The following is a 26,704-nucleotide window of genomic DNA, read 5'->3' as shown; positions in this document are numbered from 1 at the left end:
AAGAAGTTAGAGGACTTAGTATTAAAGAGAAAAGTGTGTGTGTGTGTGTGTGTGTGTGTGTGTGGTCAGTACCTGCTGTAGGTGACTCTGGACTGGGTGTCAGTGGCTCCTGTGTCGTCTCAGTAGCAGCGTTTCTCTTTGACTCCTACAGACATAAAGGGGAAATAAGTTGAGGAAGCCATTTCAGACCATTGAGATGTACCCCAATGATAAACTCTCAGTCATTAGATATAATGTTTCTGTTACTGAATCAGGCTGGGGACATAGGAGACCGCTTTGCTGCTTATGAAATGGCACCCTATTCACTAACATTCACTACTTTTGACCAGAGCCCTAAGGGCCCTTATGAAATGTAGTGCACTATATTGGGAAGAGAGCCGTATGGGTCCTGGTCAAAAGTAGTGCACTATATAGGGAAGAGAGCCGTATGGGCCCTGGTCAAAAGTAGTGCACTATATAGGGAAGAGAGCCGTATGGGCCCTGGTCAAAAGTAGTGCACTACATAGGGAACATATATGTATGGGCCCTGGTCAAAAGTAGTGCACTGGTCAAAAGTAGTGGACTAAATAAGGAAGCAACCTGTCAGTGGTCTTGGGTGTGTGCCACTAGATGGCGCTATGGTGTGGTGTATTACAGTACTGCAGACAGACAGACTCACCCCCTGGGCCTCGCTGAGCTTGGCCACCTGCCTGCGGAGTCGCTGACACTCCCTGTACTTCTCCTTGTAGTGCTCAGCGGCCATGTGGAGACGCAGCTTCAGCTCCTCCACTTCTCTCTGTAGCTCAGCCTCCGCCTCAGACACCACACACCCCCCCTCACTGGAGGTCCCCACACCCTGAGAAAGAGGGAGGGGGAGTAGTTCAGCACAAATAAATCATTCAATATTGGAATTCTGTTACTAAATTTGTCTACAGCACACAGCAGTTGTACATTCCTCTTACATTTCTATTCTTAAAAACTAAGAAAGATCCATCTGTGGATATCTATGGTCTCCTTACCACTTCCTGTTGGGAGGTGGTCCTCATGCGGTCCAGCTGCGTCTCCATTCGCCGGCACTCGGCCTGGGCATCGGCCAGGCTGGCGCGGAGGGCGTCGACCTCCAGGCGGGCGCGGTACAGCTCGGTCATGGTGCGGTCGCGGGCACTCGCTGAGTCGCGGAGCTCTGACACCAACATGGCGGCCTGCTGGCGAGACGCCTGGAGCTGCTCCTCGGCCTGGCGAAGCTTCTCCCTCAGACGACCCATCTCAGCCTGGAGAGAGGGAGGGGCAGACAGGTTAATACACACAGGTGCTGCGAGGCCTGACACACAGTAACTGCTACCTCAGAAGGGCTATCTTAGCTTACATGTGTGTCTTTCTTTTCTAAATAAAAGGGTCAGGGTCAACATTTCTAAATGGTTTGATATACATTTAAATATGATTTTCTTGCAGCTTCACGTGTAGTTACAGGAATAAGAGTCTAGGTAGGCACAATGAGGACTGGCCACCACACATAGCCTGGTTCCTCTCTAGGTTTCTTCCTAGGTTTTGGCCTTTCTAGGGAGTTTTTCCTAGCCACCGTGCTTTTACACCTACATTGCTTGCTGTTTGGGGTTTTAGGCTGGGTTTCTATACAGCACTTTGAGATATCAGCTGATGTACGAAGGGCTTTATAAATACATTTGATTTGAATGAGACCTTAACTCGAGCAACAACAAAACATCTACATGTCATTCAAAAATGTCACATGAAACATGGACACTGCATGTCTGTTAGTGCTTTAGTCAACTTCTCTTATAATTTATACCCATGCTAAACAGCAAAAGATAAACAGCATTTCTATATTTTGTAATAGTTTATATGATCATTTAATACAATAATATAATACAATTGGTTCTGTCAACAAAATCATTGACAATAATAATAATAAAAATAATAACCAATAATGAAATTATTATAAATCTGTAAAGTTTTAATGGTGTGTGTGTGTGAAAACTAGACATCACATTCTTGCTTCCTCTGTCCTTGTTTCCTCCACTCCTTGAAAGTGCATTGGAGCCCGAGGGGAGGAACCTTCCCTCCTCTCCCCCAATGTGCTTTGAGAGGGAGGTGAGGAATGGAGGAAACAAGGGGAGAATCTAAATTGCATTTCCTAAATTCCTGACACCCTTCTCAAAAACCCATTGATAAGAAGGTGAGATGGGAAACACAATCTAGTAAATGAATGGGTTAAGAATATAGAAATATAAAAATATATGAATGAGCAGTGACAGAGCAGCTAAGATGCAATTTGTATTTTATTTTATCTTTATTTAACTAGGCAAGTCAGTTAAGAACAAATTCTTATTTACAATGACAGCCTAGGAACAGTGGGTTAACTGCCTTGTTCAGAGGCAGAATGACAGATTTTTACAGTGTCAGCTCGGGTATTCGATCTAAAACTGGACCAAAGCCTACCATCAGTAACACACTACGCCGCCAGGGACTCAAATCCTGCAGTGCCAGACGTGTCCCCCTGCTTGGACCAAAGCCAGTAACACACTGACTCAAATCTGCAGGCCCGTCCCCCTGCTTAAGCCAGTACATGTCCAGGCCCGTCTGAAGTTTGAGAGCATTTGGATGATCCAGAAAAAGATTGGGAGAATGTCATATGGTCAGATGAAACCAAAATATAACTTTTTGGTAAAAACTCAACTCGACGTGTTTGGAGGACAAAGAATGCTGAGTTGCATCCAAAGAACATCATACCTACTGTGAAGCATGGGGGTGTAAACATCATGCTTTGGGGCTGTTTTTCTGCAAAGGGACCAGGACGACTGATCCGTGTAAAGGAAAGAATGAATGGGGCCATGTATCGTGAGATTTTGAGTGAAAACCTCTTTCCATCAGCAAGGGCATTGAAGATGAAACGTGGCTGGCTCTTTCAGCATGACAATGATCCCAAACACACCGCCCAGGCAACAAAGGAGTGGCTTCGTAAGAAGCATTTCAAGGTCCTGGTGTGGCCTAGCCAGTCTCCAGATCTCAACCCCATAGAAAATATTTGGAGGGAGTTGAAAGTCCGTGTTGCCCAGCAATAGCCCCAAAACATCACTGCTCTAGAGGAGATCTGCATGGAGGAATGGGCCAAAATACCAGCAAGTGTATGAAAACCTTATGAAGACTTACAGAAAACATTTGACCTCTGTCATTGCCAACAAAGGGTATATAGAAAAGTATTGAGACAAACTTTTGTTATTGACCAAAAACTTATTTTCCACCATAATTTGCAAATAAATTCATTAAAAATCCTACAATGGGATTTTCTGGATTTTTTTTCTCATTTTGTCTGTCATAGTTGAAGTGTACCTATGATGAAAATTACAGGCCTCTCTCATCTTTTTAAGTGGGAGAACTTGCACAATTGGTGGCTGACTAAATACTTTTTTGCCCCACTGTATACTGTGTACTGGGGTATCTGGAAACAGCCACTGGATGCTTTTTCAAACTGTTGAAGCTATTTCTCCGAAGTTTTTCAACACATTTTAATATGTGCAGCTACTTTAAGTGAATACCTGCAGTCAACTTGATAAAGCAGATCGCGTTCTTCATTTCACCATTATTTTACATTATGAAGCTCACCAAGCTCACCCAGAACAGTTGAGTCAGACATGTGTTTGTTAGTAAATAGCACAACGAGAGAAAGCGGGAGCAGGTGAGTCCAGCTGTGTGTTGACAGGGCTCACACTTCACATTGAAAAGGCAACAGTGTTTTTTTGCTTCAATAGATTGATCAGGGACGCGCAACTATAGTTAACCTTCACAGAAAATACTTCAGTGCAACACAACACATTCAGCAGAAAATAGATTCATTTTCATCAGATGCAACGCTATTTGGCTGGCAGCCACACAAGTCAATTATCTCACAATGTTTTGCAAAAATTATGAATGGCCATCATATTTCTAATGTTTATCATAGAAAGAATGTATCCATCTACATTTCCTAATGTTTATCTTAAATTTAATCTAGCATTTTACCAGAGAAAAGTATGCTGGCTACACAAAGTTAATCTAGCATAGTACTGGAGAAAAGTAGCTACACATAGAAAACTCCTGGGGAAAAGTAGCTACACAGAAAACTCCTGGGGAAAAGTAGCTACACATAGAAAACTCCTGGGGAAAAGTAGCTACACATAGAAAACTCCTGGGGAAAAGTAGCTACACATAGAAAACTCCTGGGGAACAGTAGCTACACATAGAAAACTCCTGAGGAAAAGTAGCTACACATAGAAAACTCCTGGGGAACAGTAGCTACACGTAGAAAACTCCTGGGGAAAAGTAGCTACACATTGGTCATAAAGCTCTAACTGACAGAATGCCCGTTGGTGAATTCTCATCCGAGTGGAGAAGTGCAACTGAAGCACAAAATGACTGATGCCAAGCAGAAATTACAATAAGAAGCATTTTACATCTGCATTTACAAAACGCAGCAAGATATTTGTTAAGCATTTTATTTTTTTATCCTGTGAGAAAAATGCAGAATTCTGCATTTAATGCAACCCTTAAGTTTGATTTGCTAGTGGCTGAATTAATAAGGTGACAGGGCATCATATTGAGAAGTCAAAGCCGTTTGTACAGCTGCCACTATCTTGATTTTCTTGCTTTCCCTACTTTCCGCTCTCAGCACATCTTCTCCTCCAAGCAGAGCAGGCCTTAGCCTTAGCAACTCCACTCCACTCAGACACAGTGTGCAGCCTACACATGCTGCTCCAGAGCAAGTACTGTTCTTCCTTCAGACAAGCATTCTGGTAATAAACGCGCAATACTGTGTATATCCTGGTATGAGAGAAGAACTGCAAGACAATATGAACACCTGGATACTGCCAGGCCCATGAAAACTGTTTTCACACCATAACATAGGAAGATAGAAGAGGTTACAGTACACTTCCGAGATCTCCTCCAACCCTCCCTAAAAAGGTTTTGATACTACTCCTGAATTATATTGAATGTATCTATGTTCCCCCTTTATATCTAAATGTATTAATGACTTTGTAACAGCTCCAAACAGATGTCCATTAGAACAAATGCTCACTGCTACCCTAATTTATAGAAAGACCCATATGAACACACGCACACCCCTCCCTCCTCACCTTGTCGACAGCGTGTGTGTGCAGCTCTTTCTCCAGGCATTCTTTCTGAGTGACGCAGGCTCGGAGCCTGTCCAGTTCTTCTTGGAACTGAGCGATGGTCACCTCTCTGTTGAGCTCCACAGCCTTCAGCATCTGCAGCTCTGCACTCAGCTTAGTGTTCTCTAGCTCCGTGCTACGCAGGTGGACCTACACACACACACAGGCAGAGAGACCATTATAGACACACAGACAAAGAAAGACGATTATGAACACACACACACACATACAGTTGAAGTCGGATGTTTACATACACTTAGGTTGGAGTCATTAAAACTCGTTTTTCAACAACTCCACAAATTTCTTGTTAACAAACTATAGTTTTGGCAAGTCGGTAAGGACATCTACTTTGTGCATGACATAAGTAATTTTTCCAACAATTGTTTACAGAAAGATTATTTCACTTATAATTCACTGTATCACAATTCCAGTGTGTGTTTACATACACTAAGTTGACTGTGCCTTTAAACAACTTGGAAAATTACAGAAAATTATGTCATTGCTTTAGAAGCTTCTGATAGGCGAATTAACATAATTTGAGTCAATTGGGGGTGTACCTGTGGATGTATTTCAAGGCCTACCTTCAAACTCAGTGCCTCTTTGCTTGACATCATGGGAAAATCAAAAGGAATCAGCCAAGACCTCAGAAAAAATTTGTAGACCTCCACAAGTCTGGTTCATCCTTGGAAGCAATTTCCAAACACCTGAAGGTACCACGTTCATCTGTACAAACAATAGTACGCAAGTGTAAACAACATGGGACCAAGCAGCCGTCATACCGCTCAGGAAGGAGATGCATTCTGTCTCCTAGAGATGAACGTAGTTTGGTGCGAAAAGTACAAATCAATCCCAGAACAGCAGCAAAAGACCTTGTGAAGATGCTGGAGGAAACAGATACAAAAGTATCTATATCCACAGTAAAACAAGTCCTATTTCGACATAACCTGAAAGGCCGCTCAGCAAGGAAGAAGCCACTGTTCCAAAACCACCATAAAAAAGCCAGCCACCATCTCAACCGTGGCAGTATCATGTTGTGGAGATGCTTTGCTGCAGGAGGGACTGGTGCACTTCACAAAATAGATGGCATCATGAGGGAGAAAAAGTATGTGGATATATTGAAGCAACATCTCAAGGCATCAGTCAGGAAGTCAAAGCTTGGTAACAATTGGGTCTTCCAAATGGACAATGACCACAAACATACTTCCAAAGTTGTGGCAAAATGGCTCAAGGACAACAAAGTCAAGGTATTGGAGTGGCCATCAAAAAGCCCAGACCTCAATCCTATAGAAAATTTGTGGGCAGAACTGAAAAAGTGTGTGCAAGCAAGGAGGCCTACAAACCTGACTCAGTTACACTAGCTCTGTCAGGAGGAATGGGCCAAAATTCACCCAACTTATTGTGGGAAGCGTGTGGAAGGCGACCCAAAACGTTGGACCCAAGTTAAACAATTTAAAGGCAATGCTACCAAATACTAATTGAGTGTATGTAAACTTCTGACCCACTGTGAATGTGATGAAAGAAATAAAAGCTGAAATATATCATTCTCTCAACTATTATTCTGACATTTCACATTCTTAAAATAAAGTGGTGATCCTAACTGACCTAAGACAGGGAATTTTTACTTGGATTAAATGTCAGGAGTTGTGAAAAACGGAATTTAAATGTATTTGGCTAAGGTGTATGTAAACTTCCGACTTCAACTGTAGATACATGTGCATACACAGTGTAACATTTCACCTTGTAAAGGTCCCTCTCGTCCTTCTCATTCTTCAGTTGGGTCTCCAGAGTGTCTTTATCTGCTGTCAGCTTCTTTAACCTGTCTCTCAGACTGGACAACAACAACTGCATTAATACCAATAATGTTCTCTCTAGTTTGCTGTACTGTATGTCATTTGAGTATAGTACTGTATCTATGGTGTTTCTCATCAACAGTCCAGTTAGTTTCCTTATAGTCCTTTGTGTGTGTGTGTGTGTGTGTGTGTGTGTGTGTGTGTGTGTGTGTGTGTGTGTGGCAGGTTTTCCACTAGGCGGTAATAGCCGGCTCTTGGCCTATAAAAAATGAAAAAAGCTGATAATTAAAATTGGTGCCAGGCCGGGAGAAGAAAAAAATAGATTGCGAAATAATGTTTTTTAGCTTATTTAAATGGTGGAAATACTAGTCGATGGAAATACATTTGACTGGCCATGCTTATCGGTCTATAGGGTAATTTGCATAATTGTGTGTAATTAAATTGCAGCGTGCATAGGCTACTGTATATTCCTTATGAATCTTATTTATCACACCCCTACAGCACACAGATACAGAGCCTTGGAGCTGAACAATCTGCAGCAGCAGCATCTCAAACTGCAACAGATGGCAGGCCTCATCAGTGCGTCACACACCACTTCGCAATGAGCTGGAGGCAGTACGCGTTTTGAAAACACACAGTTAATTGTTTGAAAGCTGAACGTTTTAACATGTATTATGAGGCATGTCTTACCTTGCTTCAAAGCAGCCTATTAGATCTACACCACTCCCATGTGCGCTGCCCTTTTGACAACGGCGTTTTCTGCTAATTGCATTATGGAAAGAACATTTGCGTGTAGCCTACTGCCTTGTGCGCATCGCTGAGCTTTATAATGTGAAGAAATAATAGTTCATCAACATTTGAAGATAAACGCTCTGTTCTGTTGCCCTCATTGCTTTTTAAGTATTTAAACATACATTTTTATGTAGCTTAGCTGGTTGTATGAATTTGGGCTCTATCTTCCCACAGCTGTCCCAGTCTGTTTGGAATAGGCTATTCCTCGACAAGCTGACCAATAGAATAGGTCAACTTTTCTACTATGGGGGATAGTAGATTGGCGTAGGTTAGTGATTTGGCTGTTTGTTACTCCTCTTGTTGGCTGAGGAAAAGTAAATGTGGACAGTTATTCGAGCATCTTCAAAATGCGCATCAGAATTCAGTATGAAGGACTACACATTGTTGCATGCTCAACATGTTCTGTTAATATGAATTACCATAATCCAAATGTGATTTCTGTCATTCTGAGCAGTGTGGGTGGACGCCCTAATCAGGTTACACACCCAATGGATATGGGTCCGGCAGATTTATCAAATGTCCGGTAAATTAAAATGTTGCCGGTCAAATGTCCTGTCCACATTTTCCTAATGGAAACCCTGATGTGTGGCATGTGTGTTCCTCCTCACCAGTCTAGTTCCTATCCTTCCAGTGTGTGTCCTCACCAGTCCAGTTCGGTCTCTTTCTGCAGCCCTCTCTGTGTGACTCCCAGTAGGTCCTCCTCCAGCTGTCTGACCCGGTCTGTGGCCTCCTGCAGTCTCCTCCTCACCTCCTCCCTCTCCTCTGACAGGCCCTGGGAGGAGCGTAGCAGCTCCTGCAACCACACCACAGGCGACTTCAGCTGTCAATCACACTGTTAACCAATCACAGGCCCTGTCGGTCAGTCCGGTTAGACCAGAGGTGTCAAACTCAATTCCTGGAAGGCTGAGTGTTTTCTGTTTTTTTGTCTTTTCCTTTCAAATTGTGTTCAACTAAGACCCAGACAATGAGATGAGGGGAGTTCCAACCTAATCAATGACCTTTACTGATCAATCAAGTAAAATGGAGGGAAATGCTGCAAATGCTTGGCTTTGTATTGAGTTTGACCCTCTCAATCAAAATGCTGTGTGATAACAAATGACGATTGGCAATGTTCTGAAACAAGAGGCAACCATGAGAACCAGTTGGAGTCTATCTATCCAGTATCTTGTACCTGGTCCTGCCAGTGATCTCCCCTGTTGGAACATGTTGAGAAGTAGAGGACATTAAATCACCCACAACACACTGCACCTGACAGACCAGCACGCCTACATAAACACCCCTGCATAACTCAACACGCACACACACGCACTTGTGCATCAGACAGACAGGCACATCACATCCATCAAACATACAGGTGCAGTATATACATTTATATTTGTTTTGGGAAACACGTGCACAGTGTCACACCCAGATGTCATGTGTAGTTCAGGTACAGCCCACTGGCTCCCTGGAGGACTGTATGATTTCAACTGCAGCCATTTGGGAGACACTTTAGCAGCGCAAAAGACCTTATAAAACATGGTGTCGTAAAATTAGCAGCCGCAAAATATGTACTTACGTTTTCATGGTCCAGCTAAAGGATATTTTCATCAGTGCTGCACTAAAGGGCCATGGTGAATATACTAAAATGTTATTGTGTACTGCACAAATGAACGAACACACACACACACACACACACACACACACACACACACACACACACACACACACACACACACACACACACACACACACACACACACACACACACACACACACACACACACACACACACACACACACACACACCACTGATTTCATAAGAGAAACCCTTGTTGAATGAAGAATCTGACATTAATAATCTATGTACATTTTATTTACAGCAATTTAGTACTTCATAAAATGACCAAGTCAGAAATCTCTCAAAGCTGTCTACCACACACACATTCCTTTTACTATCCTTGTGGGGACCAAACAATTGATACCCATTCAAAATCCTATTTTCCCTAACCCTAATTCAAACCCTATACCTAACCCTAATTCAAACCCTATACCTAACCCTAATTCAAACCCTATACCTAACCCCTAACCCTAATTCAAACCCTATACCTAACCCCTAACCCGAATTCAAACCCTATACCTAACCCCTAACCCTAATTCAAACCCTATACCTAACCCCTAATCCTAATTCAAACCCTATACCTAACCCCTAAGCCTAATTCAAACCCTATACCTAACCCTAATTCAAACCCTATACCTAACCCCTAACCCTAATTCAAACCCTACACCTAACCCTAATTCAAACCCTATACCTAACCCCTAACCCTATACCTAACCCCTAACCCTAATTCAAACCCTATACCTAACCCTTAACCCTAATTCAAACCCTACACCTAACCCTAATTCAAACCCTATACCTAACCCCTAAGCCAACCCTATACCTAACCCCTAACCCCAATTCAAACCCTATACCTAACCCCTAAGCCAAACTCTATACCTAACCCCTAACCCTAATTCAAACCCTATACCTAACCCCTAAGCCAAACTCTATACCTAACTCCTAACCCTAATTCAAACCCTATACCTAACCCCTAAGCCAAACCCTATACCTAACCCCTAACCCCCCCCTAGAGGGTAGTGAGGTCTGCACAACGCATCACCGGGGGCAAACTACCTGCCCTCCAGGACACCTACACCACCCGATGTCACAGGAAGGCCATAAAGATCATCAAGGACATCAACCACCCGAGCCACTGCCAGTTCACCCCGCTATCATCCAGAAGGCGAGGTCAGTACAGGTGCATCAAAGCTGGGACCGAGAGACTGAAAAACAGCTTCTATCTCAAGGCCATCAGACTGTTAAACAGCCACCACTAACACTGAGTGGCTGCTGCCAACACACTGACACTGACTCAACTCCAGCCACTTTAATAATGGGAATTGATGGGAAATGATGTAAATATATCACTAGCCACTTTAAACAATGCTACCTTATATAAATGTTACTTACCCTACATTATTCATCTCATACGCATACGTATATACTGTACTCTATATCATCGACGGTATCCTTATGTAATACATGTATCACTAGCCACTTTATACTATACTATGCCACTTTGTTTACATACTCATCTCATTTGTACATACTGTACCCGATACCATCTACTGTATCTTGCCTATGCTGCTCTGTACCATCACTCATTCATATATCCTTATGTACATATTCTTTATCCCCTTACACTGTGTACAAGACAGTAGTTTTGGAATTGTTAGTTAGATTACTTGTTATTACTGCATTGTCGGAACTAGAAGCACAAGCATTTCGCTACACTCGCATTAACATCTGCTAACCATGTGTATGTGACAAATAAAATTTGATTTGATTGATTTGATTTGATAACCCTAATTCAAACCCTATACCTAACCCCTAAGCCTAATCCAAACCCTATACCTAACCCCTAAGGCTAATTCAAACCCTATACCTAACCCCTAAACCTAATTCAAACCCTATACCTAACCCCTAAGCCTAATTCAAACCCTATACCTAACCCCTAACCCTAATTCAAACCCTATACCTAACCCCTAAGCCAAACCCTATACCTAACCCTAATTCAAACCCTATACCTAACCCCTAAGCCTAATTCAAACCCTATACCTAACCCCTAACCCTAATTCAAACCCTATACCTAACCCCTAACCCTAATTCAAACCCTATACCTAACCCAAGCCCTATACCTAACCCTAATTCAAACCCTATACCTAACCCCTAACCCTAATTCAAACCCTATACCTAACTAACCCATAAGCCAAACCCTAATTCAAACCCTAATTCAAACCCTATACCTAACTAACCCATAAGCCTAAAATATACTTTTTCCTTGTGAGGGATCAACAAAATGCCCCCACCTGTCCAAATGTTCCTTTTTTAATATTCCTGTGAGGACCTCTGGTCCCCATAAGGATACTAAAACACACACACACTAGGAAAAAGCACCAGGGGGCAGTAAGAGACTGGTTCCATATCATCAACGTTCTCCCCTAAATTTCCTCCACTCTCCTTCCTCCTCTCATCCTCCCTGCTTCCCTCCTCTCATCCTCCCTGCTTCCCTCCTCTCTCCTTTCATCCTCCCCTTATTTCCTCTAGTTTCAGTGGGTTAAATCTTACGTTGCCAGTTAAGTCACATGGAAATGTTTATTCACTGAACAACACCAAATGGTACTTCAAATAAATGACAAAATTGAAGTCACTCTCAGCAGTTGTAATAAGATGAGAAATGAGAGAGTGAGAAAGAGAGAAAAACAGAGAGAAAAAGAGAGAGCGAGACAGCGAGAGAGAGAGCAGTGCCCCTAGTACATTGGCGTGACTGAGTCATGTTACTCCCTAAACTGGGCAGGGCCTTCCTTCACCCAGGCGGTTATGCAGACAACCGTCTCTCATTCCACACGCATTTTAAAACAAGTTACAAGTGGGTGGCATTGTGAGTGTGTGTGTCAGTGGGATTGAGTGTGTGTGTGGGGGAGGAGGAGTGGTCTGTGTGTATGTATGTGGCCTTGACGTCATATTTGTTCACTCTGTGGTTGAGATGGCATTGCCCTGATGCCAGATGCCTGGGAGACCGTGTCCAGTTAGCGTCCTGGCCCAGTGAGTCAGCTCGTTAAAAAGGGACAGAGAGACAGGCACACACACACGAAACAAACAAAAAAATATGACACACTGTGCAAACACAGTGCACACACACTCCTTTGTGTGTTCAACCATGGACACAGATCATTCATAAACTTCATTAACGTTGATGTTTTGAACCTGTGATCACTGAATAGGAACTGGCACTCAGGTTTCTCTCTTCTGCTCCCTCGCTCTGTACAGTCCCTCCCTCACCTGGTTGTGTGTGCATAGCAGGCTGCAGGTCTCTCTCCCTCCCTCCCTCACCTGGTTGTGTGTGCGTTGCAGGCTGCAAGTCTCTCCCTCCCTCCCTCACCTGGTTGTGTGTGCATAGCAGGCTGCAGGTCTCTCTCCCTCCCTCCCTCACCTGGTTGTGTGTGCGTTGCAGGCTGCAAGTCTCTCCCTCCCTCCCTCACCTGGTTGTGTGTAGCAGGCTGCAGGTCTCTCTCCCTCCCTCACCTGGTTGTGTGTGCGTAGCAGGCTGCAAGTCTCTCTCTCCCTCCCTCACCTGGTTGTGTGCGCGTAGCAGGCTGCAGGTCTCTCTCCCTCCCTCACCTGGTTGTGTGTGCGTAGCAGGCTGCAGGTCTCTCTCTCCCTCCCTCACCTGGTTGTGTGTGCGTAGCAGGCTGCAGGTCTTTCTCCCTCCCTCACCTGGTTGTGTGTGCGTAGCAGGCTGCAGGTCTTTCTCCCTCCCTCACCTGGTTGTGTGTGCGTAGCAGGCTGCAGGTCTCTCTCCCCTCCCTCACCTGGTTGTGTGTGCGTAGCAGGCTGCAAGTCTCTCTCCCCTCCCTCACCTGGTTGTGTGTGCGTAGCAGGCTGCAGGTCTCTCTCCCCCTCCCTCACCTGGTTGTGTGTGCGTAGCAGGCTGCAGGTCTCTCTCCCCCTCCCTCACCTGGTTGTGTATGCGTAGCAGGCTGCAGGTCTCTCTCCCTCCCTCCCTCCCTCACCTGGTTGTGTGTGTGTTGCAGGCTGCAGGTCTCTCTCCCTCCCTCACCTGGTTGTGTGTGCGTAGCAGGCTGCAGGTCTCCCTCCCTCCCTCACCTGGTTGTGTGTGCGTAGCAGGCTGCAGGTCTCTCCCTCCCTCACCTGGTTGTGTGTGCGTAGCAGGCTGCAGGTCTCTCTCCCCCTCCCTCACCTGGTTGTGTGTGCGTAGCAGGCTGCAGGTCTCTCTCCCTCCCTCACCTGGTTGTGTGTGCGTAGCAGGCTGCAGGTCTCTCTCCCCTCTCACCTGGTTGTGTGTGCATAGCAGGCTGCAGGTCTCTCTCCCCTCCCTCACCTGGTTGTGTGTGCATAGCAGGCTGCAGGTCTCTCCCTCCCTCACCTGGTTGTGTGTGCATAGCAGGCTGCAGGTCTTTCTCCCTCACCTGGTTGTGTGTGCGGTGCAGGCTGCAGGTCTCTCTCCCCTCCCTCACCTGGTTGTGTGTGCGTAGCAGGCTGCAGGTCTCTCTCTCCCTCCCTCCCTCACCTGGTTGTGTGTGTGTTGCAGGCTGCAGGTCTCTCTCCCTCCCTCACCTGGTTGTGTGTGCGTAGCAGGCTGCAGGTCTCTCCCTCCCTCACCTGGTTGTGTGTGCGTAGCAGGCTGCAGGTCTCTCCCTCCCTCACCTGGTTGTGTGTGCGTAGCAGGCTGCAGGTCTCTCTCCCCCTCCCTCACCTGGTTGTGTGTGCGTAGCAGGCTGCAGGTCTCTCTCCCCTCCCTCACCTGGTTGTGTGTGCATAGCAGGCTGCAGGTCTCTCTCCCCTCCCTCACCTGGTTGTGTGTGCATAGCAGGCTGCAGGTCTCTCTCCCCTCCCTCACCTGGTTGTGTGTGCATAGCAGGCTGCAGGTCTCTCCCTCCCTCACCTGGTTGTGTGTGCATAGCAGGCTGCAGGTCTTTCTCCCTCACCTGGTTGTGTGTGCGTTGCAGGCTGCAGGTCTCTCTCCCCTCCCTCACCTGGTTGTGTGTGCGTAGCAGGCTGCAGGTCTCTCTCCCCTCCCTCACCTGGTTGTGTGTGCATAGCAGGCTGCAGGTCTCTCTCCCTCCCTCACCTGGTTGTGTGTGCGTAGCAGGCTGCAGGTCTCTCTCCCCTCCCTCACCTGGTTGTGTGTGCATAGCAGGCTGCAGGTCTCTCTCCCTCCCTCACCTGGTTATGTGTGCGTAGCAGGCTGCAAGTCTCTCTCCCTCCCTCACCTGGTTGTGTGTGCATAGCAGGCTGCAGGTCTCTCTCCCTCCCTCACCTGGTTGTGTTTGCCTAGCAGGCTCCAGGTCTCTCTCCCTCCCTCACCTGGTTGTGTGTGCTTAGCAGGCTGCAGGTCTCTCTCCCTCCCTCACCTGGTTGTGTGTGCGTAGCAGGCTGCAGGTCTCTCTCCCTCACCTGGTTGTGTGTGCGTAGCAAGCTGCAGGTCTCCCTCTCCTGCTCTCTCTCTCTGTGCAGCCTCCTGTGCTCCTCCTGCAGCTGCTGCTTCTCCTCTTGCAGGTGGTGCATGGTCTTCAACAGCTCCCTGCGCTCCTGCTGCGCTTCCTCTACACGCTGCTTCTCACCAGAGGATAGAAGAGGAGACTGTATACCAGTAACATTTAGATGGCTATACTGTGTGTGTGTGTGTGTGTGTGTGTGTGTGTGTGTGTGTACCTCCAGCACACTGCTCTTGGTGGTCACCACCAGAATGTCTGAGTTGCTGTCATCCTCGGTTACGGTAAGACAGTCCTCGGTGGGCGTGGCCGGGCGAAACAGGAAAGGTGTGCTGGCGCCTCTGATGTCACCCGTGTGTGTGACGTAACAGAACTGATAAAACTCCCCGTCACTCTTGGGAACATAGTACCCTGCAAAGGGGGAGACCGAGTTGGAAAAAGTTAGGAAGGGCCTGGCATTTTGAGACAGTATCGTCAGGTGAATTGGTTGCGTTTATTTCGTCTAGAGTATTCATAAAGAGTATCAGAGTAGGACAGGGATGGGCATTTGAAATGATTTAACTATAAGAATAATATCGTGACTTTTTCCTGGATATCCAAATAGTCAAAATACATGTTTTAAAGATTTTTTTTACAATTTTTTAATTACTTCAATGGAGACTTGCTCACTGGACTCTAGAGGAAGCTGGTGAACTACACTCTACTTGCTTCAGCAGAAGGTGGTGTAGGGGCGGGAAAGGAGGAGCAGTGTGTGTGTGACCAGGTGCGCAACTTTGGTTTTAGAAGTGGGAGGGACATAATTATTATTATTTTTTGACCAGTCAGATAAACACTCCAAAGCCTATCAGACTGCTCGGAGGCATCCTCATGGTCCTAAAGCACACTGTTGCCTCATTTTTAATCACATTCCCAATAATAAAACTGAGGTGGGGGGAAAAATGTTGACTACATCAAATTGTTGTAAAGTAGCTAGCTTGCTACAGTAGACAGTTAAGTTAGCCAGCTAGCGTGCTAAAGTAGCAATGCTAACTGAGTCTTTTTTGCTGCGCTCCTCATCCTTGTCTACAACAACAGCCTAGCGGTTGGTTGATCATTGTATCCTGCTTCTTCTCATTTAGCCAACCGAATTCTGTCATTTTAATTCCATTTTGCATTGACTAAAATCTTTATCTTCCCATGAAGCCTCTGACTGTAACGCCTTGACAGACAACAACGACAAGCTACAGGTGTGAAACGGGTGTGTAGGGTAATGGTGTCCTTTTTTAAATGGGGCACCCTTGTAAAAACTGTCATTAAACTGTTGTTTTATTAAACTGTTAAATCTAATTGTCTATCCTTATAGGCTATTTAGCAACGTCACATATCATTTTATTTCATTTCAGACTAAGTCTTTTCATTGTTAAAACAGGCTACTCTCTCAAGTAACCGAATAATCACTTCCGTTCAGATATTCGAACAACCGTGCCCATCCCTTAGAAGAAGTGCTGATCTAGGATCTGGTCCCCACATGCCCATATCATCACATGCATTATGATCTAAAAACACAAAAAATGAACCATAGATCAGCACTCTGAGAGGCACTGTGAATCCTGACTGTCTAAATCTAATGTATATAAAATCACTCATCTTCCACATCTTCTACTCATAGTAAACACTTCATTCAATAAGAGTAAAAGTCCAGTAATTCAACTGCACTGTATTTGAGGTAAAGATCACTGTCCGTGATATAAACACATGCAGAAGTCACAGAGTTCCACTGACACCACAGAGACCATGTCAGCCCCTGTAAAACCAGATCACCGGCCCTCCATGTAGCATGTGTGTGTAATATCCCTACACACACACACACACACACACAGAGAGACAGAGAGAGATGTTCAAGTCTCTGACCACGATTGCGGTTGTATTCCATCAATAAAATAAGGTAGCTGGTTTAATATAGGGACTGTTAAATCATGAGGTTACCTTTGCATACCACAGTGCTTCCCATGCTCGGTGTGTGTGTGTGTACGGTCCTAAGTAAGTGTGTGTGTGTGTACCTTGGAACACCACAGCCCTGTGTACGGTGCTTCCAGGTTGGTAGTCTTGCGGCATGGGAGACCACAGGAAAGTGTAGTAATCCCTCGCTGTGTTCCAACCCACCTACAGACCCAACGCAGGAGGACAGGCTACAGCTAAAACATACACACTGGCATTTTGTTCTCACACCAACACAGGACACACAGCAAGACTAGGATCTCACAAATACCTGTTACGTACCTTGTTAATCATAATACAAAAGAGTGGTATTGCCCAAAGCAAGATCAACAAGTTGAACAGCCCAGCAGCCGAAAAGTGAAACGTACACTACCGGTCAAAAGTTTTAGAACACCTACTCATACAGAGGTTTTTCTTTATTTTGACTATCTTCTACATTGTAGAATAATAGTGAAAGACATCAAAACTATGAAATAACACATATGGAATCATGTAGTAACCAAAAAAGTGTTAAACAAATCAAAATATATTTTATATTTGAGTCTTCAAATTGCCACCCTTTGCCTTCATGAATGCACATTCTTGGCATTCTCTCAACCAGCTTCACCTGGAATGCTTTTCCAACAGTCTTGAAGGAGTTCCCACATATGCTGAGCACTTGTTGGCTGCTTTTCCTTCACTCTGCGGTCCGACTCATCCCAAACCATATCAATTTGGTTGAGGTCGGAGGATTGTGGAGGCCAGGTCATCTGATGCAGCACTCCATCACTCTCCTTCTTGGTAAAATAGCCCTTCATACCGCCTGGAGGTGTGCTGGGTCATTGTTCTGTTGAAAAACAAATGATAGTCCCACTAAGCGCAAACCAGATGGGATGGCGTATCGCTGCAGAATTCTGTGGTAGCCATGCTGGTTAAATGTGCCTTGAATTCTAAATAAATCACAGTGTGACCAGCAAAGCACCCCCACACCATAACACCTCCTCCTCCTCCATGCTTCAAGGTTGGAACCACACATGTAGAGATCATCCGCTCACCTACTCTGTGTCTCACAAAGCCACAGCGGTTGGAACAAAAAAATCTCAAATTTTGACTCCAGACCTAAGGACAAATTTCCACCAGTCTAATGTCCATTGCTCGTGTTTCTTGGCCCAAGCAAGTCTCTTCTTATTATTGGTGTCCTTTAGAAGTGGTTTCTTTGCAGCAATTTGACCGTGAAGGCCTGATTCACACAGTCTCCTCTGAACAGTTGATGTTGAGATGTGTCTGTAACTTGAACACTATGAAGCATTTGTTTGGGCTGCCATTTCTGAGGTTGGTAACTAATGAACTTATCATCTGCAGCAGAGTTAACTCTGGGTCTTCCTTTCCTGTGACGGTCCTCATGAGAGCCAGTTTCATCATAGCGCTTTATGGTTTTTGCGACTGCACTTGAAGAAACTTTAAAAGTTCTTGAAATGTTCCGGATTGACTGACCTTCATGTCTTAAAGTCATGATGGACTGTCGTTTTTCTTTACTTATTTTAGCTGTTCTTGCCATAATATGGACTTGGTATTTTACCAAATAGGGCCATCTTCTGTACACCCATACCTTGTCACAACTCAACTGATTGGCTCAAACGCATTAAGAAGGAAAGAAATTCCACAAATGAACTTTTAAGGCACACCTGTTAATTGAAATGCATTCCAGGTGACTACCTCATGAAGCTGGTTGACAAAATGCCAAGCATGTGCAAAGTTGTCATCAAGACAAAGGGTGTCTATTTGTTTCACCCTTTTTGGTTACTACATTATTCCATGTGTGTTATTTCATAGTTTTGATGTCTTCACTATTATTCTAATACGTAGAAAATAGACAAAATATAGAAAAACCCTTGAATGAATAGGTGTTCTAAAACTTTTCATCGGTATTGTATTTCACAGCTGAGTTGTGATTGGTTGAAGATGGGTTTGTTTCCCATCATGCACACCAGTCCTGTTCTCATTCTCATGTAACAGTAGGCTAAACAAAAATAATGTACCACATACAATTACAGGGATGGAAACATTTATTTGAAACCACAAACCCTCCCTCACTCCTTGCCAGTTCTCCCCTCTCTCCTTGGAGAGGCTGGGAGGAGGTGTGTGTGTAAGTGCTGACAGAGGGGAGCAGCAGAGCCTAGTTTAAACGGAAGCAGACACAGAAGAGAAAGAGGTTCTAATTTTACACATACTTCTAAATGGTGGGAGAGAGATGTAATCATATCAATGTCGCCCCCTGTCACTTGAGGAGCGCATTTTCACATTCCTCGACAACGAGACACTTGCGTTCAGTCTGCATTGTCAATGCAGCACATGCAACAATGTTGATGACAACGATGCTGTTTTCACTTTTCTTCTTAATATAAATCCACTAGTGTTCTATAAATTACACTATCATTTTGTGTTTCTTACATCAGCAAACAGCAATTGGTTTTTTCTTAGCAAATTGGGCCTAAATCTAAGGCTAATTGCTAGCGAGCTAATAAATGAACTGGGTCAGAGCAAACATAACAAGCTATACAGCCTGATAACACCAGTGATGGCGTAGACCTACAGCTGAATGTTTTTTGTGCAACAGTATCTTCTAAATCAAAGAGGAATACACAAAGCAAGAATGTTAGCTATAAAGTTGCTAAGAGAAAACATTAAAATGTAGCCAAAGATTATAGGGTCCCCTAGGAAACACTTGTCAACACTTTGGTTCCTACCCTGTCACAATAACTCCTCCCTGGCATTTTCATTTGTTGTCATGTCAAACACCGTATTCAAAGTGCCCACTATTATATTATATTCTAACTATAGAATTAGAATAATAGTTATATTTCCATGATTCCAACAGTTCACCAAAGTGTTTTGATCTAAACCACAAGTCAAACTGCAACATTTGGTAAAAAAATAAGGCCTAGATTGTTTGCCCATATCGTGGACCCTACATGGCAGTGTGGAAATTCTCTCAAATGAGTACAGGAAGTCCACAATTGTATTAAAATGCTGAATTTTTGTGGGGTTGAATTGAACAGTATAAAACAATCAGAATTGAGAAAGACCAATTGAAATACATTAGAATGTATGTGTTGCTACCCTATGATCACACTACTCATAAAGCACATTTAGAACTTATATTATTCAAAAACAAAAAACACCGACAAATACCGTCAACAACAAATAAAATACTGTGATATGATATTTTGGCCAGTCGCCCAGCCCTACCTTGATGACAACATCCACTATTAATGAAATAAAACAATGTTCGGAGTGATGATGATTGTTAGTTTGATGACAATGTTCTGTGCGAGGGTGATCGTGTTTTTAGTATGTTGACAGTAATTGGTGTGATATTAGAAAGTAGAGTAATGCATGTAGGGCCTACTCAGAATGCAGGTGAAATTCCATGTGATAATAATAAATATCTAACTCTATTCAGGTGAGAACATTATTTATACCCAAGTGTGTGTGTGTGTGTGTGTGTGTCTGTCTGTGTGTTAGTCTAAGTCTGGGTTTCCCAAACTCGGTCCTCAGGACCAGAAAATACCCCCCAGCAACACCTATCTGTTCTCCCTGCCTCCTCCCACCTCCCTCTGCACATTGAATAACCACACCACAGCTACTGGAAACATCTCTGTAGAAGGAAATAGGCCAGGATTTCCCAAACTCGGAACTCGCGACCCCAAGGGGTGCACATTTTGGTTTTTCCCCTAGAACTACACAGCTGATTCAAATAATCAACTAAACATCAAGCTTAGGTGTTAGGGAAAAAACAAAACGTGCACCCTTTGGGGTCCAGAGGATGGAGTTTGCGAAACGCTGGTCTACGGGGATGTTTAAACACATAAATTATTTGGTAATTGTATAGTGGAGGGTTGCAGGTGACTGGAGTTTGGTTTGGAGTGTTCAGACTCAGGAGTGATGTTATAAAATAATCACAGACGAAGCTGCCATCCATCACGAATTAGAGGGGTATGCACACGGTCCGATGACACGTTAATTACACTCTTACTGCACGGGTTTCTCCCAGCAACATGCCACAACTCCACTACCTCCTGAATCAGGGGCTTTTCCAGAGGTGTGTGTTTTAAATCTTAAGAGTTGATACAAGTCCATTTAAGCTTCTAATTGCATTAGGAAAAAAATAGGTCTTAACTTAAATCTCATTCCAATCTTACTTTGTTTGATGTATGGATAAGTGTGATAAGTGTAGGAATATTATCATGGTATCATCAAGGCCTTGTGATGCCAATCCCAGGTTTTAGAAGACAGTATTAATGACAGTATACAGCCAGTAGGGGGAGCCTGTACCTAACCTACATATTTTGTGTCAGAGAGCCTCAGGGTGTCTGTGTGTGTGTCAAGGGTAATGTGAGTAAGTGCCCAAGCAGCTGTGCTAGATGTATGTGTCTGGAGCTCTCTCAGTAGTGCAATCACACACACACACACACACACACAGTGAGAGCCGGGGAGGATGGGGGGAGGGGTAGTGTCATGGCACAAGAGAAAAGCATTAGAAGATAAAAGTGTGAGAAGGGTGAAAAGGGAGGGAGGAGTGTTGGGTTGAAAAACTGACATTTTTTAATAATTCCTCCTGTGGCTGAGTTTCACTCTTTCATGCCACGCTTTTCATGGGAAAAGCCTACCACCTCTAGCTGCGGAAATACACAGCTCTTTATCACACTCCCAACGCTTCACCATGAAACAGTTTTTCATTAGTGCAGACTAACCATCTACATTTTCCAATCTACATTTTCCAAATAAACCCACCATCTTTATTCCTTTTTAATTGAGCTGGGTGGATTTGAAGTAACTTCTTAAAAGATGATAAATGTTTGCTTTTTGTCTTTACGAGACATTAAGCTTCCTCGTTCACATTTCCTGTTAAATCAGTGTGAAATTTGATGGCCCTGATGAAAGAGGAGATATATAGAGAGAGGGGGAGGGAGGGGGAAACAAGAGAAGGAGAGGTGGAAGAGAGAGAAAGTGAGAGATGGAAAGAGAGAGAAAGAAATAAGGATGTGAGTGTGTGTGTGTGGGGGGGGGGGGGGGTTGCAATGAAAAATAAAGATCTGGTTAGACCAGAGAGACAGACCAGAAAATACCCCCCAGCAACACCTATCTGTTCTCCCTTCCTCCTCCCACCTCCCTCTGCACATTGAATAACCACACCACAGCTACTGGAAACATCTCTGTAGAAGGAAATAGGCCAGGATTTCCCAAACTCGGCACTCGCGACCCCAAGGGGTGCACATTTTGGTTTTTCCCCTAGAACTACACAGCTGATTCAAATAACCATCTAATCATCAAGCTTTGATCATTTGAATCAGCTGTGTAGTGTAAGGGCAAAAAACAAAACACTGAAATAGAGAAGAGAATCAGGTTGATGAAAGAGTAAAACAAAAACGGCCAATCTTCTAGTTGGAGACACGACGAGGCCTAACGGCCAATCTTCTAGTTGGAGGCACGACGAGGCCTGACGGCCAATCTTCTAGTTGGAGGCACGACGAGGCCTGACGGACAATCTTCTAGTTGGAGGCACGACGAGGCCTGACGGCCAATCTTCTAGTTGGAGGCACGACGAGGCCTGACGGCCAATCTTCTAGTTGGAGGCACGACGAGGCCTGACGGCCAATCTTCTAGTTGGAGGCACGACGAGGCCTGACGGCCAATCTTCTAGTTGGAGGCACGACGAGGCCTGACGGCCAATCTTCTAGTTGGAGGCACGACGAGGCCTGACGGCCAATCTTCTAGTTGGAGGCACGACGAGGCCTGACGGCCAATCTTCTAGTTGGAGGCACGACGAGGCCTGACGGCCAATCTTCTAGTTGGAGGCACGACGAGGCCTGACGGCCAATCTTCTAGTTGGAGGCACGACGAGGCCTGACGGCCAATCTTCTAGTTGGAGGCACGACGAGGCCTGACGGCCAATCTTCTAGTTGGAGGTACGACGAGGCCTGACGGCCAATCTTCTAGTTGGAGGCACGACGAGGCCTGACGGCCAATCTTCTAGTTGGAGGCACGACGAGGCCTGACGGCCAATCTTCTAGTTGGAGGCACGACGAGGCCTGACGGCCAATATTTTAGTTGGAGGCACGACGAGGCCTGACGGCCAATCTTCTAGTTGGAGGCACGACGAGGCCTGACGGCCAATCTTCTAGTTGGAGACACGACGAGGCCTAACGGCCAATCTTCTAGTTGGAGACACGACGAGGCCTGACGGCCAATCTTCTAGTTGGAGACACGACGAGGCCTGACGGCCAATCTTCTAGTTGGGGACACGACGAGGCCTGACGGCCAATCTTCTAGTTGGAGGCACGACAAGACCTAACGGCCAATCTTCTAGTTGGAGGCACGACGAGGCCTAACGGCCAATCTTCTAGTTGGAGACACGACGAGGCCTAACGGCCAATCTTCTAGTTGGAGACACGACGAGGCCTGACGGCCAATCTTCTAGTTGGAGGCACGACGAGGTCTAACGGCCAATCTTCTAGTTGGAGGGTCATGAGGCTACATTTAGGCCCTGTGATGACTGCATAGGATGACTGCATAGCGTCTGATGAGTCAATGCTCCATACAGTGTGAGAAGTACTGGTGCAGGGCTAAGGGAGATCTAGTGTCGCTCACCCAGTCTTTGGGTGGGGTGTAGCTTAAAGATGCCCACCGGTCTTTGGAGTGGGGAGTGATGTAGGATGTGTGTGTTTGTGTTACCTTAAATATTCCCACCCAGTCTTTGGGGTTGGGGGTGATGTACGAGGTGAGGGTGTAGCAACACTCCAGTGCCTCCTGGGGCAGGAAGCTCTTCCCAACGTTCTGGAAGATGACATGGGCAAAGTTTGATGTTTCCATGACGCCGATGACACTGCTGGGCAAAGAGCCCACCACCTGGAACGATGACATCATATCCTGTTTGTCACTTCATTTGTCCGAACTGCAGGGAAAATTAGTAATAGAGAGAATTTGGGAAAGAATATAGGGAAGGGATATGAAAACATTTCTGGTTGGGCATGCATATCCCCCCCCCCCCCCCCCCCCTCTCTCTCACACACACATCATATTGACATTTTACCCATTTACAATCAAATGTAAATAAATGCTAGTGAACTGACATGTAACATGGAAGAATTCCAAGCCTGCCTAAACATGTTAAAATAACGACATGATGGCAAACAGACTGCATGAGATGGGCTCCAGAGAAAACCACAATATAGGCTTCCAAAAGTTGAAGCGGGTGATCGCCCAACCACAGCCAGCACAGGTCTCATTTACCACAGGCGAACGGGGAGTTGCTAACTATAGCTAGGTAGCGAGCTAATATTCCCATGACATTTTCCAAGAGCCTGTATCTGACACAAACACGCTTAAGATGATTAGCTAGATAGCTATAATGTTCGCATATATAACGTTGCCCTAACGTAACTATTATGTTCATTGACAACTGGATCGATTAAGATCTCCGCATTAACCTTCAAGGGCCTTGTAGCTAACTAACGTCACGTTGGCTAACGGATCTGACAACAAACTAGCTTATATTGTTAGCTAGCTAGCAATAATCTCAGTGTTAGCTATACGTCTTGGTAGTAGGCCAAATCCCCAAGCAATATGACAATCACAGCTATTTCTTCCGCTTGAATCGATTCATTACCTGTCTTACGAATCCAAACTGCGACAAATTGTGTTTTGAAAGCCAAATGTGTCAGTCCAAACGCGGTTGTGGAAATATCTTCAACCCCCGTTGTCAAAGCATTGAAGATGCTGATGCTTTTCCTGAAATGTGAAAACTGATGGTGTCACTTCCGGGATGGGTTGGTGGCGGTGCTGAGGAGAGAGATTCCATTTCCACCACGCGCAAATTTCAATGAGGTGATGCCGCAAAACAATCTATTTACAAGTATAAACCAATAAAGCAATTAATGAATATACAGTAGCTATCTCTGGAAAATGTCAGGTTATTTTCCCAGTTGCTGCATCTTGCACTGGGAATAGAGCGAAACGTATACAACACAGAGTGATGATGGAGTGAGTCGCTGGGGGTTCTAGGGGGCGGCGGGTAGCCTAGTGGTTAGCGCGAATCCCTGAGTTGACAAATCTGTCGTTCTGCCTCTGAACAAGGCAGTTAAACCCACTACCTAGGCCGTCATTGTAAATAAGAATTTGTTTTTAACTGACTGACTTGGTTGGGAACCACTGTAACGTAAAGTACATTTGATAGCCTAAATAGAATGACTCTACTGTACATCAATTAGGGTAATTGAAAATATTACTACCGGAACTATTACATTTGCACAGCATGTTTAGAAAGTTTTGTTGCAAACTATGGTTGATTGAACGTAATCAAGGTTCCTCTTATCTGAAAATATTATGTATAAACATGTTAATGACCACAAACGATTTGCGTTTTAGTCGTTTAATTCACTAATATTGTACCAAATGAAGAGGCTGCACTCGAAATATTGCTGTTAGCGTTTGAGACCAGTTCATTACTGTATCTTACAAACAATGTCCCGTTCAGGTGCATTAAGACACAGGATATCCCGCCTTTGCAAGATTTTCCATTGGCTGTTGCTCTGGGCTAAGACTCGTGAGTGGTCCGAATAGCGCTCAATCAAAACCAACTCCCCTTTACTTCCTGGCTGTCAGCCGTAATCAATGAAAGCCGGTTTTATCCAGAAGGGATACAACTTTTGTAAAAATTGACATTTCGTAGAAGGTTCGAGAATTAACGTAGGTTAGGATAATTAGGTTAAGGTTAGGAAAATGGTTAGGGTCCATCAGGCTTAGCTAAAATGCAAAAAAATGTGAAGTCAATTTGATAAAGCTGTAATCTTAATAGACGTGACCCTGTAAACGCCCAGGTCAAGGAGAAATAAGCATGGCTGCCTTGTTCAGAGAGTGTCGGAATCTATTGCAAAGGTGCAATACTCTTGTCGACCTGGAGCTCGGTAACTTGTTTACATGTTTTTCTATTTTCCACCATCTTTTTCCCGGTGTGCATGTACATAATAGATCAAAATGGCTTGGTTTTTCTGCAAATCTTCTGAACAGTTGGTTACCCACTGTGTTTTTCGTTTTATCTTTATTTAACTAGGCAAGTCAGTTAAGAACAAATTCTTGTTTACAATGACGGCCTACCCAGCCAAACCCTGCCCTAACCCGGACGACCCCAGACGATGCTGGGCCAATTGTGCACCGCCCTTGGAACTCCTAATCACAGCCAATTGTGATACAGCCTGGGTTTGAACCAGGGTGTCTGTAGTGATGCCTCTAGCACTGGGACGCAGTGCCTTAGACCGCTGCGCAACTCTGGAGCCCATACAATTTCCTCCCAAGTTGTTGTTAACGAAATATGAACATTTTAACTATGAACTGATTGCTTGTAACAATGGAGATGGCTATACGCTCATCTCTCACATCCCTATCAGTCAATTCTTTAAAATCATGTTTCCTTCACTCTTCATGTGACCAACAGGATGGAACACAAGGTTATTCGTGGCTGGAGTAACTACCAGCATGCCTGCACAAGACTGATCATTTTAATTAATGACAAGGCTCCCCTAGGACGGTGAACTCAGTCAGCGTCTCAATTTACTGTTGACAGTTATAATAGTAGACTACACAAGGTGCAATTTCGAAATTTGGTTGGTCACATGGTTGGTTGGAATTTTATTGGTCACATGCATGTGATTAGCAGATGTTATTGCGGGAGTAGCGAAATGCTTGTGCTTCTAGCTCCAAAAGTGCAGTAATATCTAACAAGTAATGTCTAACAAACGACACAACATATACTCAATACACACAAATCTAAGTAGGAATGAATTTAGACTATATACATATGGACGAGTGACTTCAGAGCGGAACGGCTAAGATATAGTATAGAAAACAGTATATACATATGAGATGAGTAATGCCAGATATGTAAACATTAAGTGACTAAGAGACCGTAGAATAGTATAGAATACAGTA

At 44.6% G+C, this 26,704-nt stretch overlaps 1 protein-coding gene across 2 annotated transcripts in view; it reads right to left on the bottom strand.

Moving 5' to 3' along the window:
- Positions 1-24,497, bottom strand: part of LOC139373726 (tax1-binding protein 1 homolog A-like) — a 39,744-nt gene extending 15,247 nt beyond the window's left edge. The window contains exons 1-11 of one of the 2 annotated variants that reach the window (XM_071114629.1): positions 24,387-24,497; positions 23,453-23,672; positions 16,801-16,903; positions 14,982-15,172; positions 14,724-14,882; positions 8,371-8,519; positions 6,882-6,972; positions 5,109-5,294; positions 999-1,250; positions 659-835; positions 73-145 (exon numbers count right to left, since the gene is read on the bottom strand). In XM_071114629.1, the coding sequence (XP_070970730.1) occupies positions 73-145; positions 659-835; positions 999-1,250; positions 5,109-5,294; positions 6,882-6,972; positions 8,371-8,519; positions 14,724-14,882; positions 14,982-15,172; positions 16,801-16,903; positions 23,453-23,644 (1,573 nt within the window). In that variant the 5' untranslated portion in view covers positions 23,645-23,672; positions 24,387-24,497. The remainder of the gene's footprint in view (positions 1-72; positions 146-658; positions 836-998; positions 1,251-5,108; positions 5,295-6,881; positions 6,973-8,370; positions 8,520-14,723; positions 14,883-14,981; positions 15,173-16,800; positions 16,904-23,452; positions 23,673-24,386) is intronic. The other variant, XM_071114630.1, reaches the window with a different exon arrangement.
- Positions 24,498-26,704: the final 2,207 nt, after the last annotated feature.

This window comes from Oncorhynchus clarkii, chromosome 18 (genome assembly GCF_045791955.1).
Source record: "Oncorhynchus clarkii lewisi isolate Uvic-CL-2024 chromosome 18, UVic_Ocla_1.0, whole genome shotgun sequence".
NCBI classification, from domain to species: Eukaryota; Metazoa; Chordata; class Actinopteri; order Salmoniformes; family Salmonidae; genus Oncorhynchus; species Oncorhynchus clarkii.
The sequence above is the reverse complement of the archived record's forward strand: the minus strand, read 5'-3'. Positions and strand labels throughout refer to the sequence as shown.